General features: G+C 41.2%; 1 protein-coding gene and 1 long non-coding RNA gene across 4 annotated transcripts; one reads left to right on the top strand and one right to left on the bottom strand.

Annotated features, from left to right (window-relative positions):
• Positions 1–909: 909 nt before the first annotated feature.
• lrif1 (ligand dependent nuclear receptor interacting factor 1) lies at positions 910–18,814 on the bottom strand. 3 transcript variants are annotated; one of them, XM_064299866.1, is made up of 5 exons: positions 18,680–18,814; positions 17,294–17,799; positions 9,715–11,365; positions 2,291–2,551; positions 910–2,076 (listed from the first exon to the last, which is right to left on the bottom strand). In XM_064299866.1, the coding sequence occupies exons 2-5, from the start codon at positions 17,368–17,370 to the stop codon at positions 1,267–1,269; spliced, it is 2,799 nt and encodes a 932-aa protein (XP_064155936.1). In that variant the 5' UTR covers positions 17,371–17,799; positions 18,680–18,814; the 3' UTR covers positions 910–1,266. The 3 variants fall into 3 exon arrangements, with proteins under 3 accessions (XP_064155936.1, XP_064155937.1, XP_064155935.1); XM_064299867.1 differs by lacking the exon at positions 18,680–18,814 and adding an exon at positions 18,182–18,293; XM_064299865.1 differs by lacking the exon at positions 18,680–18,814 and adding an exon at positions 18,080–18,197.
• LOC135234864 (uncharacterized) lies at positions 13,592–14,871 on the top strand. Its single transcript, XR_010324226.1, has 2 exons — positions 13,592–14,440; positions 14,713–14,871. It is a non-coding gene; the product is annotated as an uncharacterized LOC135234864 (long non-coding RNA).
• Positions 18,815–20,062: the final 1,248 nt, after the last annotated feature.

The raw sequence follows: 20,062 nt of genomic DNA, 5'->3' as shown, positions 1-20,062 counted from the left end.
AAAATCTGCAGGATAATGTTATAGGATATCTATAATGAATTAATAAATCTTTAATCATTGACATGGCGTAATTACCTATTATAGCCAGAATCAAAGGACATGCACTTCTAAGCTATTTGTTTGGCAACAGCATCTACTGACAAAATTCTGAATTGTTTCTGGTTGAAGAGACCACAGGCAATTGGCACAATGTACCTTTGAGCACCAAAGCCTGTATGTTTCAAACAATACCCGTTAACCTCTGGAAATATAATACCCCATTCAGTAGCATGTGCCTGCATGTGGGTGACTGTTCTCTTTTAGAAAAGTGTGTAGTTCACCAGACCCAGCCAAAGGGAATTTCACATATTCCATATTTCCAAAGTCATGATGATTCAGTTTCTTACCCTTTCAGAAGTAGATTCCATCGAAGCAGCTGGCACATCATTTCATGCTTGAAACTTATGACAACTAGACCAACAGTGTCCATTATATCCGTAACCCTAAAATTTAGACAGATGTTTGTGATACATCCCCTTCAAGCTGTACCTACCAATGATGTGTGTAATGCACAATTCCATATGTGTCTACTTGAGTTCAGTTAAAAAATGTAGGGCAAGTATTTAGTTTGGGTGTAACACTCCACACCTTGCCTCTTGACTATTCCTGTCACTTACATCTGCAGCACAATTGCTTGGTCACATTTTGGTTGGCTAAAATGTGTTGATTAAATATAATTAAGCTACGTTTATTTACTACTTCACTTATTTATTACTACACTTCACATTAGACTGCTTTTATATGTCAAACTAATTAAGATTCAATTCCTTGATTGAGACGTATAGCAACAGTATCCAACAAGAAACAATCAGTGAACAATCTGTGAACAAAAAGTGCCATATTGTCTTTCATTCTGCCAAGGTAAACCAATTTATAATTAATTACATATTTATTTGGAAAATGTATGTCCAAACATTTTGATACACTTAAAATATCCTATTTCCATTTAAGCATGAAATAAATTAAAGTGTCCAGGGATCCACACAGCTACCTGTAACAGCATTTGCAAAAACACAATACAGTATTTAAATAAAATACAGCTGAATTTAATCTCCAAGGTTGGGCAGAACTTGGCTAAAATAATACGTTTTAATAGAGCAATTGAGTAAAAAAAAAAACACTAGACAAAATGACGCCCTTATAAATAAGCGCTTAAATACATAAATTATGTACATTATTTGAATAGGTGTAATACACAAACACACAACATTATAACAATAACAGCTATTAGATCAGGTTTTTCCGGATCATTTCGAGCGCCGCCTCCTTTTCCTTCAAGAGCTCTTTCAAGCGTTTGATCTTCTCGTGCCGCTTTATCTCCTCTGGATCCATGGGGGCTGCAGTAAAGAGGTCGCCACCTGGAGTCTCACCCGCGCCATTACAGCTCAGCTCACTCAAAGGTGACGGACAGCAGATCTCCACTGAGGTTGGTTCCTCCTCTTGCTCCGAGATGTCACCAGGCTCTTCATCTTGCATAGCTACTTCGAGGGGCACTTCAGCTGGTGCTGTCATCTCACTGTCTTTGTTCGCCATTTCTAGTTTGGAGGGACTAGACTCCTCTCCTGGAACGGACGAGATTTCCAAAATGTCCTCTTCTGGAGTTTCCTTTTCCAGCGTCGTCTCTGGCACTCCTCTGCATTGTTTCCCTTTTCCTTTTCGGGATCTTGGTTGCAGAGTCTTGGCTTTGGGGATGTTTCTCGATATTATGCCATGTTCTTTGGTTCTCAACCCAGATTCTTGGGTGACACTGGGCACCACAGCTGCTGTTACTTCTCGAGTGCTGGTAGACATTGATTCCTGAATCACAATGTTTACCAGCTCTGGTTTTTCTGAAGGCACCGGTGAAGTCAGACTTCCTGTGATGCTGACAGCTCTGCTTGGAGACTTGGCTCTTTCTGAAAAGGGATCATTGTCAGGGTGGTTGGGTCTGTAGGTGCTCCCTGGATAGGGATGTATGTCAGAGTTTTCACAGATCTCCACTTTCTTTCTTTTAGGGTCCTGAGAACTGCATTTTCCTTTTTCATTCACAGACAAAACCTGCAAAACATGGGGACATATTATATTCTGAAAGTAATTTTCCATTCACCTATTAAATTTAGCCTTTAGACGACACAAATGTGTGAGGTTTCCAGAAGTAGCAGTTATGATCTGGAATATCTACAGCTAATGATCTTCACCTGCTGATATTCCATCATAGTGTGAGAGTGAAAATATTCAGTAAATTCCTATTCAACAAAAGAAAGTATGTTACCGGAGTTTCTACACTTTTCTTTTTTATGTCAATCCTTGATTCCTGCATCAGCTTGCGGATCCCATCTAATGTACGTTTGTTGACGGAAGAAAATCTTGGGCCTTTCTCGGGAATTGCCCTGGATTCAGGAGGAATTCTTTGTAAACAGATCTTGACATCAGACGTGATCTGAAACCTCCGTTTCAGTTGGCGATCCTGTTCAAGGCGGCTTTTTGGTTTAGAAGCAGCTATATGATGGTCCAAGCCTGGATCATCAATGTTCTGTGAAAAGAAGGGAAACACACCAAGTCCCATTCAGCGTTCAAATAAAATATTGCAACTAGAGCCTGACCGATATATCGGTTTGGCTGATATATCGGCCATTATTTGACTTTTTTGACGACATCGGGATCGGCAGTTATGCAGCCGATGTGTCCCGATTTTTAAGTAAGTATGATGAACAAAAAAAAACATTGATTATTTATCTGTACTTGTCTGTTCGAACGTTGTAATTGCTATTTACTAGAATTATCCAGTAGAGGGAGCTCCAATACAAGTGTGAACTGCAGCAGCTGACGCGCTACTTCTGTAATAAGATGTTCGTCACTCGTGCCTCATCCAGTGTTCTCCACTGTCTGCACAGATTCGATTGCCGCAATAAAGGTATGTATATTTAGTGAAAGTTTTTAATTAAATGCGTTTATATGACCACTATGTTTATCAATCCTCATTATCAAGTGAGCGAGCTAGCTAACATATTTGTTCACTTTAGCAAGCTAGCTGGCTAGCAAGCCTTTATGAAGTGGCAGTGAGCACATAAGCAGCGTAGGATCTACATTTCCAGAGGACATCGCTGTATTCTCAAATAAATAACCAGCCAAAACAAAATGGTGATTGAATGCATCACACATTTGTTTTTCTATCTGAGATAATGATATTAGCTACTATATGATGCTGTGTCAGTAGCCAACGCGTTATTGCGAGTGTGTCATCTAGTCACGCGTCATCATAGCAAGCTAACCAGACAGTAAAAACGCAGATAAAACACTTCTAACGTGGATCATTTTAAGCCATGTTATCTAGCTTTGTCGTGATAACATGAGAGAAGGATTGCTGTTGGAGAAGTGAATCAACCAACAGTTAGCGCAGGTAATCTGCACGAAAGTGCATTGTAGTTTTTTTTTAACGTATTTCATCCAATATATTACACTACAGGCATTTGGCAGATGCTCTTATCCAGAGCGACGTACAACAAAGTGTATAACCATAACCAGGAACAAGTATGACGAAAACCCTAGAGAGAAGTACCGGTCCAAGTGCAGGGAACAACCGCATAGTTCAACTTGGACCCTGAAGGTTAAACTGTTTAACACTAACACAAACGAGAACAACAACGCAGTCTATGCAAAAATACAAGCAGTAGTTAAGACAGGTGCATTAACTAAGTCACCTACAAAACAGCTACCTAGTTACAACCCTAAGCTTAGTCATTTACAGGGAGGTAGGGAGGGATGGGGAGAGGTGCAGCCTGAAGAGGTGAGTCTTCAGTCGTCGCTTGAAGTGGGTCAGTGTCTCAGCTGTTCTGACCTCCACGGGGAGGTCATTCCACCATCGTGGGGCCAGAACAGACAGGAGACGTGTTCGGGAAGCGCAGGTGCGAAGACGGGGAGGTGCCAGGCGTCCTGAGGTAGCAGAACGGAGGGGTTGGCTGGCATGTAGGGTTTGAATATCTTGTGGAGGTATGCTGGGGCTGATCCCTTGACTGCCTGGTATGATAGGACCAATGTTTTAAATTTGATGCGAGCTATAACAGGCAGCCAGTGGAGGGTAGTGAGCAGGGGAGTGACGTGGGAGTGTCTGGGGAGGTTGAAGACCAGACGAGCTGCAGCATTCTGAATGAGCTGCAGGGGTCTGATGGCGGATGCTGGCAGACCAGCCAGCAGCGAGTTGCAGTAGTCCAGGCGGGACAGGACCATCGCTTGAACCAGGAGCTGGGTTGAGTAGGTGGTGAGAAAGGGGTGGATTCTCCGGATGTTATACAGGAAAAATCCAGTCAATTTAATTTCAACGTTACACTTGATTCACTCATTAGCTCCGCTAGATAATGTCTTACTCTTTAAGATCATGTAGTAGAAATAAAATAAGAAAATATAATTATTTTAACTTCCTGAGAATATATAATAAGAAATAATAGGCTGTCAATATCTAATGCGTTATTGCGAGCGATTGTGTCATCTAGTCACGCGTCAGAGCGCATTGTAGTTATTTTCACCACCGAATTCTTATGGACAGGGAAGCTCGCTAGATAAAGTCTTACTCTTTGAGATCGTGTAATAGGAATAAAATAAGAAAATATAATTAATTTACTGAGAATAGATACGAAGAAATAATAATAAATTAATAACAACAATAATAATATTCATAAAAATACATGTTTGAAACTGTAAAACAGATTTTTTTAAATTAATTTTTTATAGATGGCTGAAAAAGAATGGAGTAAAAGCAAGGTGTGGAGTTATTTTGATTTCACACACTTAAAGATGGTGTTAATATATATATTTATTTTAATATCTTTCACATTTTTTTTATCTAAAGTTCTTTGTGTGTTCATTTTTATTTGTTTGCTTATAAGTTAAATGTTCTTAAATATAGAAACTTTAATAAAATATGAGTTTTTTAAATTGATTTGAAAATGTTGCACTTTTTGACAAAATATCGGTCAAAACATCGGTAATCGGTGGGCTAGGACTCTCCAAAATCGGGATCGGCATCGAACCCAAAAATCTGGCATCGGTCAGGCTCTAATTGCAACTGCTTCAATAGTTGTAGTAGTTCCACTTCCACTTTTTAACTGAGAGCAATAAACAAAAATAAGTGTAGTTTGCAAAAAAAAGTACTGAAACCTGGGCTGGAACTGGCTGTTCCATACCCCCTTTCCACCAACGCGAACCTAGTTCTGGTTCTGGGCTGGTGCTAGTGCCGGTTCTCAGTTGGTTCAACTTGCGAACCTTCTAAGAACCGGTTTGCTTTTCCACAGGCTAAAGAGCCACGTCATTACATCACTGTAAAAAACAACTTCATACATATACATTTAGTTATATTATTACAGCCTTATTTACTATATCAACTTTAAGACAAGCAACACATTCGGAATTCTCATTGCGATCCATTAAATACAATGGCGCACATGTTGCTTCATAATTTCAAACTGCTTTCCTAATGGCTATTTTGCGTCCAGCGACTTGGGTTACAGTGATTATATACAGATTCCTAGACGTGCTGATAGCCACCACCCTCTCTCATATTAACCTCAAATACGCAAGACAGGACACTTAAACAGTATGCTAGCAAATTTATGTCAAGTTCCATTCATTTATATGGGGTGGTTGATACACGTTCCCTTAACAACCAAAAGCTAGCGCTGGACCACCTCGGATTTATTTGCCGGCACAGAAAAAAAATCACGAAAGTACTGAAAAAATAACCACTGGAGGATAACAAGGACATTTTTTCCTACATAACTAGGTACAGGTTGTTACCGATATTTCGCCTATTTCATATATAGTTGCAAATCAGTTTACGTTTTCCTGAAATTCCTGTCTGTAGAACGAAGGTGGTCGATAATAGGTGCTCTCACTCTACTTGGCGGTCACAAATTTTTAGTTGACAACTTCATACATATACATTTAGTTAAATTATTACAACCTTATTTAGTCCCTCCAGTTTTTTGCGATTCGGAATTTTCGGAATTCAACACATCAAAATGCCGCATATTCCCTATTGCTGCATAATTCATAAAAATAATTAGCCATTTTACAAATTATGCAGCGTCGAGGAAAATGCGGAATTTTGTTGAAGTTGTGCTGAATTCCGAAAATTCCGAATCGCGAAAAACTGGAGGGACTAAACAAGGCTGTAATAATATAACTAAATGTATATGTATGAAGTTGGTTTTTTACATTTAGACAGTTTATCATCTGTATTTTTACAGGACATACATTTTAATAGGCAACGATGTTGCTGGGAAAGCGGAGACGTATACAGTGGCGTAATGACGTGGCTCTCTAACCCGTGGAAAAGCAAACCGGTTCTTAGAAGGTTCGCAATTTGAACCAACTGTGAACCGGCACTAGCACCAGCCCAGAACCAGAACTAGGTTCACGTTGGTGGAAAAGAGGTATGGCTCCGGTCAAATTTGGGCCAGCGTGTTAAGTTCTGCAGCAGTCAGTTTAATTTCAAATCAAATCATGCCTTGTGCATGCAGAAAAATAACAGCGCACACAAGTTTAGGATCAAATTCATACAAGCGAAAATTGAGAATATCCATGGAAAAAACTTGTGAGAATAAAACATTGTATGCAACAATGAAATTCATCTGAAGATTGACTTCCTGCGCGTGCACAACGCGAGGCTCAGCGTCTCTCCAGTTTTCGCAAATTAGCGGTTATCTACTTAGTCGTTTTAAGTCTGTTCACTCAGAACAGTTTTGCGTACCTATCGTACACCCGACAAGAACTTTTGGATATAGGATTATTCAACTCGGACAACTTTATCAGCGATCTCCGGCTCTACACTGGGACCGTCAGGACACCGGAGGCTACCAACCCGGCTCCACCAGCCGGAAGTACTCGCAGGCGGCGTCGAGACCGCAAACAAAAGCGGGGGACAAGAGGAGGGCTAAGAGCCAAGCTAAGGCTATCTCCTCATCGGCTATATCTACCCAGCATTTTCCTCGCCAATGTACGGTCCCTGGCGAACAAGATGGATGAACTGCGACTGCGGATCACCACTCATAAAAGAATTATGGACTGCAACGTCATGATTTTTACGGAAACTTGGCTTAACAGCGGCGTTCCCGATAGCGCCATTGAGCTACCTGGGCGCTACATCCTCAGGGCGGACAGAACAGCTGATGACTCCGGTAAAACCAGAGGTGGGGGATTGTGCATTTATGTCAACAAAGCTTGGTGCACAGACAATGCCATTATCAAGAGTCACTGCTCTGCTAACCTAGAACATCTCATGGTTAAGTGCAGACCTTTTTATCTGCCCAGAGAGTTTACATCTGCTGTTGTGACTGCAGCATACATACCCCCGGACGCTAATGCTAAGCTTGCTATGAAAGAACTGCAGGCCGCCATTAGCAAACAACAGACTACACACCCGGAGGCAGCCTTTATCATTGCGGGAGATTTCAACCACTCCAACCTAAAGACTGTACTCTCCAAATTCCATCAGCATGTCTCCTGCCCTACAAGAGGGGACAAGACCTTAGACCATGTTTACACTAACATGGCTGAGGCATACAAAGCCATTCCCCTCCCCCACCTGGGACAGTCTGATCACCTCTCATTGTTCCTACTCCCTAAGTACACACCACTCAAACGTGTGAAACCATCAGTTAGAACAGTTAAAGTATAGCCAGAGGGAGCAGACTCTGTCCTACAGCACCGGTTTCAACACACAGACTGGAGTATGTTTGCCACTCAGGCCACCCTGGATTCCCACACAGACATTGATGCCTATGCCTCCTCTGTTTTGGACTATATCAGCGCTATCATCAGTGTTACCACCCACAAACAGATTGCAACATTCCCCAATCAGAAGCCGTGGATGAACAGAGAGATCCGCCTACTGCTGAAGGCACGCAACGCAGCTTTCAGATCAGGTGACGCGCAGGCCTACAGTTCAGCCAGGGCTAACCTGAAAAGGGGCATCAAGAGGGCCAAGCACAGCCACAAGCTAAGGATTGAGGAGCACTTCACCCACAACTCCGACCCCCGACGCATGTGGCAGGGCATCCAGGCCATCACGGACTACAAACCCACCTACACCTCCCCCCCAACCAGCGACACCTCCCTCCCTGACGAGCTTAATAACGTCTACGCTCGCTTTGACAGGGACAACCAGGAGGCGGCCATCAAGGCTGTACTCCCTGCAGACCACCAGCCCCTTACACTCGCCCCCACCGACGTGTGCGCAGCACTGAGCAGGATCAATGCACACAAGGCTGCTGGCCCTGATGGCATCCCTGGACGCATGCTCAGGGCCTGCGCTGGGCAGCTGACTGAGGTCCTGACTGACATCTTCAACCTGTCACTGGCCCAAGCAGCTGTCCCCACGTGCTTCAAATCCACCTCCATCGTGCCGGTGCCGAAAAACTCCTCTGCAGAAAGCCTAAACGACTTCCGCCCTGTTGCACTCACCTCCACCATCATGAAGTGCTTCGAGAGGCTGGTCCTGGCTCATCTCAAATCCTGCCTACCACCCACACTGGACCCCTTCCAATTCGCCTACCGTCAAAATAGGAGTACGGAGGACGCCATCTCCACAGCGTTACACTCCGCCCTCTCCCACTTGGACAACAACACCTATGTAAGAATGCTGTTCATTGACTTTAGTTCAGCATTCAACACCATCATCCCCACCAAACTGATCACCAAACTTGGTGACCTTGGTATCAACCCCTCCCTCTGCAACTGGATATTAGACTTCCTAACCAACAGACCTCAGTATGTTAGGTTAGACCTCACCTCCTCAACCCTCATCCTGAGCACCGGCGTCCCACAAGGCTGTGTGCTGAGTCCTCTCCTATACTCCCTCTTCACCCATGACTGCACTCCTGTACATGGCTGCAATACCATTATCAAGTTTGCAGACGACACAACGGTGGTTGGTCTCATAAATAACGAGGAGACAGCCTACAGGGAGGAGGTCCAGCACCTGGCGGCGTGGTGCGCCGACAACAACCTGGCCCTCAACACCAAGAAGACCAAGGAGCTCATTGTGGACTTCAGAAAGACCAAAGGAGGCACGCACACCCCTATCTGCATCGACGGGACGGAGGTTGAGCGTGTCACCAGCTTCAAGTTCCTGGGCGTCCACATCTCCAAGGACCTCTCCTGGGCCCTCAACACTTCGACCCTGGTCAAGAAGGCTCACCAGCGACTCTTCTTCCTGAGGAGACTGAGGAAAGTCCATCTGTCTCCTCAGATTCTGGTGAACTTCTACCGCTGCACGATTGAAAGCATCCTCACCAACTGCATCACAGTTTGGTACGGCAGCTGTTCTGCCTCGGACCGGAAAGCACTTCAGAGGGTGGTGAAAACCGCCCAACGCATCACCAGCACTGCACTCCCAGCAATTCAGACTGTCCAGCACAAGCGGTGTCTGCGGAAGGCACGCAGCATCGCCAGGGACACACCTCATCCCAGCCACAGACTGTTTGCCCTCCTTCCCTCTGGGAGGCGCTACAGGAGCCTCCGTTCTAGGACCAGCAGGTTCAGGAACAGCTTTTTCCCCTCAGCTGTCACCTTGCTGAACTCTGCACCATGGTGACAGCCCCCCCCCACCTAAGATTCAGCTGTTAATTTGACTGATGTGAACCTTGGAAAAAAAAAAATATATATATATATGTATCAAAAAAGCAGAGCAATACAATTTACCTTCACAGAATTGTCTGGAATCCTTGAAACCAATTCATTGTCAGTTTCATTTTTTGGGGTTTGAGAAGCTTCCACATTCTGCTGAATTAGATTTTCCTCCACATAGACATTTTCTGGATTTGTTTCTTGCTCCAGGCTTGTTGCCTTTTCCTGACCCCTTTCCTTTTCCAGAACATGTTGGTCTTCAGCAGATTTTTCCTGGACAACTTCCCTTTCATCATCAGCTGATTCAGTAGATGATTTGGGTGGAATATATGAGACAAATATCACATTGGAATCTTCATCTTCATCAGGTGCCAACTCACTCGAGTCAGGTTGAGGCAAAGTGGCGTTGGACTGTCTCTGGCTTACACATTCATCCTGAGGATCATCATCACACAAATCAATGATTTCGTCTGGTCCATCATTGATGACAATGTGGCCCATGCCTTGCCTAGGTGAATTCACCACAGGAGGTCCAGGAAAAGAGCTTGTTGGCAGGCTGGGTGAAGAGGGTTTATTTCTCTGGTTAATATTATCATCAACTGTGGTCTGTTTGGAAGGACTATTCACAGTTCCACTTATTTTCTGCATGTCAGGTGAATGATCGCTGAATTCAGGAGTTTTCTTTGCCACAAAATACACTTTCCCATTACACATGAGTAAGGCATTGTCCTTCCCTGGTCCCACTCGCGTGGGACTGGCTTGTGAAGATGTGGGCTTGGGTGCAGTGCTTTGCCCCATTCCGTTTACTCTTTCCATCTGTGCCAGAGTTTTCAGAATCTCTGATGTCATAGTGGAAGAATTTTGTGGAACGAGGCATGGAGCAGTTGAATCAGAACGTTCTTGAACAACCCACTTAATGGGGGTGACTGGGTCTCTGGTTTCCTTGGGAATAGACTTTATGGGTTGTGCAGGACCTACCACCAGATTCTGACCAGATGGTTTTGGTAATCGATTGAGAGACAGGGGTGCAGGTGGGACTGCAGAACCCCGTGAAGAAGGGCCTAATTTCATTGTGTTTACTGGGGACACATAGACCACAGTTGGTAGATTGGTCGCAGAACTGGATGTAGTTGTAGTGCTGACTGGCGGAGTCAAAATGCGCCTTTTTATAGCTTGAGGAAGGGCAGATGCAGGGAGTGTTTTCACTTGAGCATTGGGTGGGATCTGAAGGTAATGTCCATTGGGGAGTACTGGCGATTTAACAGTGACAGGCAACTGTTTTTTATTCAAAAGTGTGAGAGTTTTTCCACAGTTCAGCACAGGTGATGCCACAGGCACAGTCTGGGCTACATTAGTAGCCACAATGGGAACTTGAACCTGAATTGGGGTTGACACGGTCACTCTCTCATTGCATCTTCCTGTTCCCGCAACTGGGTTCAACATAACGTTAACATCTGATGGTCTTTTCAGAATGTATCTCCCACTGATGGCAGGCTGAAGGACAGGGACTTTATTATGTGAAACTGCATTAGGGGAGAGGTGAATCGGGTGGGCAAACAGTCTTTGCGGTTCAAAATCTGAAGCTTTTCGGTAAGTGCTTGGAAGGTTATTATTTGCTTGCATTCGAACAAACTGTCCATTGACTCTTTGAACTGGTATTAGCTTCATTACGTTCTTTCCATCTGCACCAACTGCAGGCAATGCCTGGTAAAACACACCAGTCCCACTAAGGAGAAAAAAGAGAACACATCATTTAATCCACAATTAATATACGTCAAACTCCCACTAAACAGGAAATGCTAGAAGTAGTTGTCTCAAAATAGTGAGTCATCAGGTGTTTCTGAACAGTCCTAAGGCACAATTTGTAGTTTCATATGCCTAACTGTAATAAATCATGAATGTTCTACTGATCAATTATGACAGTGTTGCACGATTAAATTTGACCTGGTTAGCCTTAGTGATTAAATGTTATCAGATTTACTTGTGCCTAAAGCAGAGGGTGCACAAACAAGGGGAGAAATCTGACCCTTTAAACCAGTGCTTCCTATACTGTTGGACAGGACACTAAATAAATGTCTAAATAATTTGAAGCTATTCAGTACAATTATGAGTAATGCACTTGTCCTGTATATCCCATGGCATTCTTAAAGCATAGTGCAGTATGGTTTTTGTTTCAGCAATTTTGCAATTGCTTCGGAATCAATAAAGGATTGAAGTTTTAAAAATTCTAGTAATCGTCCCTTTAGCTTTTTCAGACTGTCGTAATTTTACTCTGCCATTCTTCAATTCCACAAAAAGACTAGGAAGACTATGGACTAATTTATGGTGCATGGTTCGCATCTGGAGGGCACACTTCGCTGCTCGGCTAGCAGTAACTTCGAAGGAAAGCAAACGGTGGCTGTACCACTACTAATTTAAATTTTCACGCAAGTCCGAGTTTTCATTCTATTCTTGTCTTAGCCTATATGGAATTGACGATGAGAAAGTAACCAAACAGCAAATTGTTTACAACGTGTGCATGTTTTCTGCTGTTGTTGCCAGTTATACATATAAATGTGAATGCATTCTATCGCTTCGGATGTCAAGACATGAAAGTGAATGTTTGCATAAAAACATAATGAATGTGTTTGAGAGGATATATAAAACAGTTACAATCTGACTATTGGCCTCTTATATCCTATTTGTTGCATAACAATGGTCCAAGTTCAACTACCAACGACAGTTTTGCTTGACAACGGTAAAATATGCCCAAACGGCTGCAGAATAATATTTCAATTCCAGATGATTAAATCGATAAAAAAAATAAATACAAAAGTAACCATATATAATCATTGTTGGTAACCCGTTGTATATAAGTGGAATAAACCCCTCCGGGCTGTCCCGGTTATTAGAAAATAATGTAGGCTACTTCGGTGGTAGTATGGGGTTACACAAGAAATCATAGGACAGATGGACCGACGACAACGTCGCTTTTTCATACATCAGTGGGCTAATTTGCCTAATCTTCGCGGGACTTTAGACCGCGGTGGAAACGCAGACAACCATGGGCTGAAGGAACCTTTTAGTTCCTTGAAAAGTAGTTCCTGGGACTAAAAGTTCCGGGTACTTTTGGTGGAAACGCGGCTTATGTAATTTAGCTAGTACTTCTCTATCCCCTATGTCAATATCTACTAAAACATTCTTCGTACTGAACATGCCTTACAGCCTATAAGTAACCTCCTCTCTGTAAAACAAAGTAACGATTTAAGGCATTAATAATGTCATTATTCTTATCAAGCAATGCTCCTTCTTTATTCTTAAGGCACTTAACCTCCTTCACTTCCCTTTCCTACTGCAGTATTGAAAAAACTGTTAAGGAATACTTTTTACTTTTTTTTTTAACGAAATTTGCCTTTCAAAGCTGCCCTCAGTTTTTTTTTTTTTAACCTTAGCACATATATTACAATATTCAGACATATTATTCTCAGTACTGCTGCTTTTTAAACTTCTCCTTGCCTTTGGAATTAATTCACATTGTGCATCAAGAATAGCCTTTTTATCCTGCCACACTTTTCATGCGAAGTCTTGCAGTCAAGTTATACCCAGTCTATATTAAATTCACTCACAGGATCATTACATAGCACCAGATACAGAATTTATTTCCCTCTGTTAGGCTGACTGACAAACTGACAAAAATGGTAATTTACAACAACTTGAAATTCTTCCTCACAAATTCCCAATTAATAGTGGAGTAACTGGAATCACCCATAACAGTCTTGCCTCCCTGAAAAGCTTGTCTTATATTTCAAAAGAGCATTGCATTCACACTACTGTCTGAAGCTGGCAGTCTATAGCATAATGCTACATTATGGCCCATCTCATGTTCCCCTGTGAGCTTAATCCAAATATCATCGCCAGGCATAAGTTAGTCAATTTCTGGAATTTTCTGTACATTTATTTTCTTTTACAGACAGCCAATGTTCCCTCTAAACTGCGCGCGTGCGCAATCGCGCACTGCCCGCACATTCTCAGCGCACAAGAAAATCTATCCAGCGCATAAACAACATCAACATAACGTATTAATTCATATCTAATATTAGACCTAATCTAATCTAATTAATTCGCCCAATAATATTGTTTTTTTGTTTCTCACTCAGTGAGTGACAGGTGTCCAGCCAATGATACGATACGGTTCACTTACGGTACGAAGCCAATCATGGCATTGACGGTGCTTGCGTCTGGGCCCTGCCTATATGCGCCGTGCAGGTTAGCTAGCAGGTTAATAGATGCTAATACAAACCCCGCATCATGGCGAAACGAACAGGCAGCGACACATCCACTCAGCAAGCCACAGTAAAAAAGAAATGCAGTTCTTTTAAGATGGAATGGCTGTCGGAGTATGTGCAAATTGAAGAAAAAGCGGTGAAATTGGGTGAGATTTTTTCTTTTTCAAGTGAGAAAGGTCTACTCTGCAAAACATGCAGCGATGCCAAAGTAGCAAGTGAGTTTTCAGAGGGAAAAATGTGGACTGAATGGAAGCTGGACTATCTCAAGCGTCACGTTCAGCATAAAAGTCATTTAAAAGCTGTCGAAACTGTACGAAGACTCAAGATGGGACAGGGGATTGGTACATTATTGCGGGAGAGCGCAAAAGAGCGAGAGAAAAGGAACGAGCTCAAAACAAAATCCAGAAATCGTCTTGAAGTGACACATTTGGACCAGCTGATGCGCATAAAGTCAAAGCAAGAAGCAGACGAAGCCATCAACCTGGACAAAGTGTACAACCATTGGAGAAGTGAGAAGGACAGACGTGAAAAATAAGGTAAAATTTAAGTCAGATTTGTGCATATTCTAGTGACGGTTATTAAGATTTTGTCTTTATGGATATTAATCATTAAATGTTGTTACTATTAGATCATTTATGGGTAGTAGAAATGCCAAGAAAAACTGTGTAATTAGATATTTTACAGACAAAGTGTTACAGGAATTTGCACTGTATCACAAGCTACAGCACAAGTCATTGTGCAAAATGTGAATGTTTTAATGTAAGCAAAATGTTATGTCTGAAAGGTGTATATGTCTCATATCTTCCAGAACAGGACCCTCAGCCAGGCAAAGCAGGACTCTTCCCATGGCCAAAGCAGGACTCTCACATACTGTATAACATCTACACATCCCATTTTTCAGATTTTTGTCTTTTTTTAAGTGGACCAAATTACTTATTTAAAAATAAAGCGTGCATATCTAATGTTGCTCACAGTAGTCCTCAGTTTGCTCAGGGAGCTTGTGTGTATGCCCAGATACATGAAAAATTAGAGGGAACATTGCAGACAGCTACACCCCCACCTCTGTTCCTGGATATATCCCCCCTAATAAGGTTGTACCCCTCTATTTTATATTCATCTCCACCCCCTTACCCAAGTCATGTCTCTAATCCCAACTATGTCATTGCCCAAATGTATTTATGACAGCCTCAAGATCCAAAATGTTTTTTTTTTGGTTTTTTTTTTAATTACTTCTGGTATTTAAAGAAAGACAGTTCAGATTATAACTTATACACATCCTCACCCATTCCTTCATTCCCTGAGCTCCAAGCCACCCTTACTAAAAATCAGCTCTAACAATACAATTAGTGTTCTCAATATTATTATAGATAGCCTTGGTAGCTCCAATTTGGGCAGTCTGCACCTTTCTAGCCTTTTCACTCCCTAACCTTCCTGCCCCTGAATAGAAGTGAATTCCCACAGCAATGTTCCAAAATTTACTGGAAAACCTTCCCAGAAGAGTGGAGGCTGTTACAGCAAAGGGGTTCAACTCTATATTAATGCCCATGGTTTTGGAACGAGATAAACAAGCACATATGGGTGTGATGTTCAGGTGTCCACATACTTCTGGAAATGTAGTGCATTTCTGGTTAAATCAAGCTCTTAAGTTGTTTATTTTGCATTAAACCTTATAAACAAATGTAAACATGTAAATAAACAAATGAGACTGTTTCATTAACTAACCACTCATCTACAACAAAACAGCCCAACTTCCTTATTTATCTTTAAATACGTAAATTAATAGATACAGGCTATATCTAGACAGTAACGTAAAGTAATAAATTAAGAAATTAATTTAAGATTTGCATTTTTAGATGACAATAAATGCGTGAAAGAATCTCGGTCGACTGAGGGGTCTCCGACAGATCATTCGACTTGTCGACTTTCAGGGGGTAGCCCTAGGATGATTAAACGAGAATAAAGTATGTATTAAATGCGCCATTGAGAGATTACAATAATAATAATAATTATTATTATTATTCATAGTATTGTTATCATTCACCGTACATTAAGCTTGGAAAAATATCTTTAAGATAAAAAATGAGGTGACATTGCAGCATCAATTCAATTCAATTAGTCTAGGATGGACTGTCCTGAGGGCTATTAAAAAACAACAACAGTGGTAACGATAGTAAGGCGTCCAGGCCCGCGGTAAGCCTCCCATCACCATGGTATGGGGACATGGCAGTTATCGTTGTAGCCCTAGCATGGATACATGGAGAGGTTTAATCTAACAACTACAGTACACTAAACTACAATCATTGGGAAATGTATTATAGTTAACTGTAGGCTACATAACATCACTCAACTACTGTCAAATTGACTTCATAGTGTCTCAATTATTTGTTTAACCATGAGAGTACAGTAAAACATTCTTGAAATAAACTGTCAGAGTTCACCAGAACTCTTGAAAATTGTATTTTTCTCTCTAGTAGTGTTGTGTAATAACTGGCAAAGCTTGGCCTCTTTTCGTTGATCTGCTAATTACAGCTTGTCAACTATTGCTATCCATCATAACAATGTTAGAGCAAATGTTCACAGACAAATCCTGACATTTGATGATATAACTGATATGTGGCAATCAGTCAATATTTGAATTGAATATGCTTTCTTTAAATTACCTAGTTAATATAACCAGAGTTGCACTTATTTCATACTATTTGAGACTCCAATTACTCGGTTTCCATTTGTATAAAATTTAATGAGAAGGAAAGATTTTTGTTGACAGTTCTGAGCTTCATTATATTATTTCAATAGAACCATCCATCTAGAAACTGAGGCAACAATAAAAAAATGTATCTATCTATTTATCCATTGTCTGTGACCGTCCGTTCCAAAAGTCAGCCAGCTAGACAAACAACAAACGTTATAGTTTCAACTGGGTACAGGTTGGGCAACGTTTATGTAAAGCAAGACACCTAACCACTGAGGTCCAAGACGAGATTTACGGTTGCTCTAATTGAATGTAACCAGCTTTGATCTACGTTAGGTAAAAAGCTAAACAGCCTTCCACCGTCACAGCCTCGCAGAAGACGGTAACGATTGTGAATGGGTGGCGGGCATTTAAGGCAGCTTAATAGATAAAATAAGTTAGGTCTTAAGACATTCTGATTGAACAACATTAAAAAAAAAAAAAAAAACCTAACTCGCCGATTTAACTTACAATGAAGTTACCATTTCCTGTAATCGAAATACAAGCGTTAGCTAATGTTAAACGAACGAAGAGGAGAGAAGAATAACAGTAACCGTTCCTTTAAATAATATCATGACTATGGGGCTGACGTTGTTTTAACTCGCTAGATTACACTGATTATTTTGATTATAATGACTAACGTTAGCTAGTAACTTACCTTTGATTTGCACTGGACGTTGTCATTTGTTTGTCGTTTTGTTTGAGGGGCAAAGAAACTTTCACGAAGTTGTTCATGTTTGTGTAACGTTGTCTCGCTAGTTAGCTACAATCGATATAGTCTAACGAGGACTGCAGCAACGTTAACCATCAGATATTCTGTTTAGGTTTAATCGCATCTAGTTTGCCACTCTTAAGTGGTAGGCTATCATTGCAACCTTGGTAGCACAGCTAGCATTAATGGGGTAACAAACGCAAACTCCTCGTTTCATTTCTAAGTCGGGTGGATTGAGTTTCTTCGTTTTCCTTTTGAATCAGCTACAATTATATTAGCTACATGCTAGCTGACTTCGGTCGTTAGCTTGCACAGAATGTGCAGTTCCTTCTTTTGCCTTTAGTAGAGCTCCAATTCACACAATGAGCCCTTCAGAAAAGCAACTTTTCTCCGGGATTCAGCAAGCATGTGAATTTCCACTGCGATCAAACCGTTCCGTCAAGGTTTAGCACCTGAAAAACAAAACATATACATAAATAATAAAACGGCTAGTCTAACTATATTATGACTCTTCATTATGGTACGCGTATCGAGTCAGTCGTCGTAGCGAATGACGTAGCCTATCTTCAACCGCTAAAACGCCATGATGAACTACACCGCTCACTGGTGTATGTTCCAAAGCTTGTACGAGCGCCTTTGTAGGCCTACACAAGAAGTACAATTGCAGCTTGGACAGCTTTTTCATATAACGAGTTTAACAATTACAGAATGGTAATTACAAATTTCGCTCACCTCTACAAATTGAATTGCAAATTTTATTCACCACTGCCGTGAATTAAGCATTCAATATTCGACAAAATTAATCTAACCTGTCTACCACATAAGGCAACTTACTTCCGACAAACCCGGATGTAATATGCAGAAAAACGACCATAAGTCACTGCTTCCAGGGTAATGTCACCCATTTCCTGTTTGAAACAGAGACACCTACAGTACAGCTGTGGTATTTGAAGATGAGGCTGAAGTCTGATGTGGAGAAAACACTGCGGTCAAGCCAACCGCCACTTAGAAAAGCATAGTCAAGCCAGCCACTACGTTGTTTCCTCCAACGCGTACACGTGTGTTATTGCGGTAGAGGTTTTTTCACTTGGAAGAGCCGGAATATGCCTCGACAAAACTCGGTTTGCCGTCGCTTTAAAAAAAAAAAAAAAAAAAAAAACGCTATTTATTGTTCTAAACGCCAAATCAATTTCATTGACTCACCAAGGAGGTTATGACTCGGGAGAATTCACTGTGGAATTTCAATATACAGAGCCTTGGCGTCTCTTATACAGATTAACAAGGTATCATATTCAGCATATTATGAAAAGGAAATCGTCTTTTTCCAATTACCAATTTCACTTCAGAAAGATTCCAGAAGACCCCAGGTAGCTGCTCAAAAACTTCCAGAACATTTCACGGTGGTATTTCAGAATAAAGGCCCTTTAAAATATTAGGCACTGAAACAAGATGTTTTATTCAAAAAATTACTAAAAGCAAATGGTCTGTTTCCATTCACTAATTCCACTTGAGACACATTCTAGAGCACCCCAGGTAGCTGCTCAAACATTTCCAGAACATTTCACAGTGGAATTTCAGAATAAAGGCCCTCCAAATATGTTATATGCCAAAACAAGATGTTCTATTCCAAAAATTACTAAAAGTAAACTGTCAGTTTCCAATAACTAATTCCACTTCAGATACATTCTACAAGACCCCAGGTAGCTGCACAAAAAGTTCCAGAACAATTCATGGTGGAATTTCAGAATAAAAGATCTTTGAAATATTTGGCACTGAAACAAGATGTTCTATTGAAAAAATTACTAAAAGACAACTGTCAGTTTCCAATAACTAATTCCACTTCTGACACATTCCTGAGGACCGCAAGTAGCTGCACAAAAATTTGCAGAATGATTCACTGTGCAATTTCAAAATAAAGGCCCTCAAATTGTTTTAATTTCAATAGCTCCTAGACAAACAGACGTAGAAACTTCAAATTGTTCTTTTAAATTGTTCACAAACAATGGACACAGGTTGCACAGCCTTTTCTTTGTCCATTTTTATCTCATGCATTTATATATGAATATTTCAAATTAGGAATTTCAATAGCTTTTTGAACAAATTACAGATGACAAATTCTTTCAATTCAGACGAAAGGACCTAGGACCATCAAACCACTTCTAACATGTTCACAGACAGCAGCCCCGAGACGCAGAGCCTATGCTCTGGGCATTATTACCTCGTGCAATTTTACACTAATATTTCCAATTGTGACTTTAAGCTGGCATTTGGAAAAAAATGCAGCTGGCAAACGCTTTCAAAGTTCAATAGCTCCCAGACAATAGGGCCTAGGACCATCAAACCACTTGTAAATTGTTCACAAACAATGGCCACAGAATGCAGAGCCTATGCTCTGGGCATTATTACCTCGTGCAATTTTACACGAATATTTCCAATTATGAATTTAAACTGATATTTAGAAAGGAAAAAAACTATGAGACTGCAAACTGCTTTCCAAGATACACGATACAAGTTTCTCCTAGAGATAATAGGGCCTAGGACCATCAAACCACTTGATGGTCAAAATTGTTCACAAACAATGGCCACAAGATGCAGAGCCTATGGTTTGGGCATCATTACCTCATGCAATTTTACACAAATATTTCCAATTAGGTATTTCAATTGATTATTGAAAAAAATACAGATGACAAATGCTTTCAAGTTTAATAGCTCCTA

Source organism: Anguilla rostrata, chromosome 11, assembly GCF_018555375.3.
Source record: "Anguilla rostrata isolate EN2019 chromosome 11, ASM1855537v3, whole genome shotgun sequence".
Classification (NCBI taxonomy): Eukaryota; Metazoa; Chordata; class Actinopteri; order Anguilliformes; family Anguillidae; genus Anguilla; species Anguilla rostrata.
This window is presented reverse-complemented; position numbering and strand designations above follow the sequence as displayed.

Excerpts from the sequence above, each read along its gene's own strand:
- lrif1 (XM_064299866.1), bottom strand. The coding sequence starts at position 17,370 with ATGAACAACTTCGTGAAAGTTTCTTTGCCCCTCAAACAAAACGACAAA. Across the intron at positions 11,366-17,293 it reads ACGTCCAGTGCAAATCAAAG|TGGGACTGGTGTGTTTTACC; the intron begins GTAAGTTACTAG and ends TTTTCTCCTTAG. Across the intron at positions 2,552-9,714 it reads TTCCAGACAATTCTGTGAAG|AACATTGATGATCCAGGCTT; the intron begins GTAAATTGTATT and ends TTCTTTTCACAG.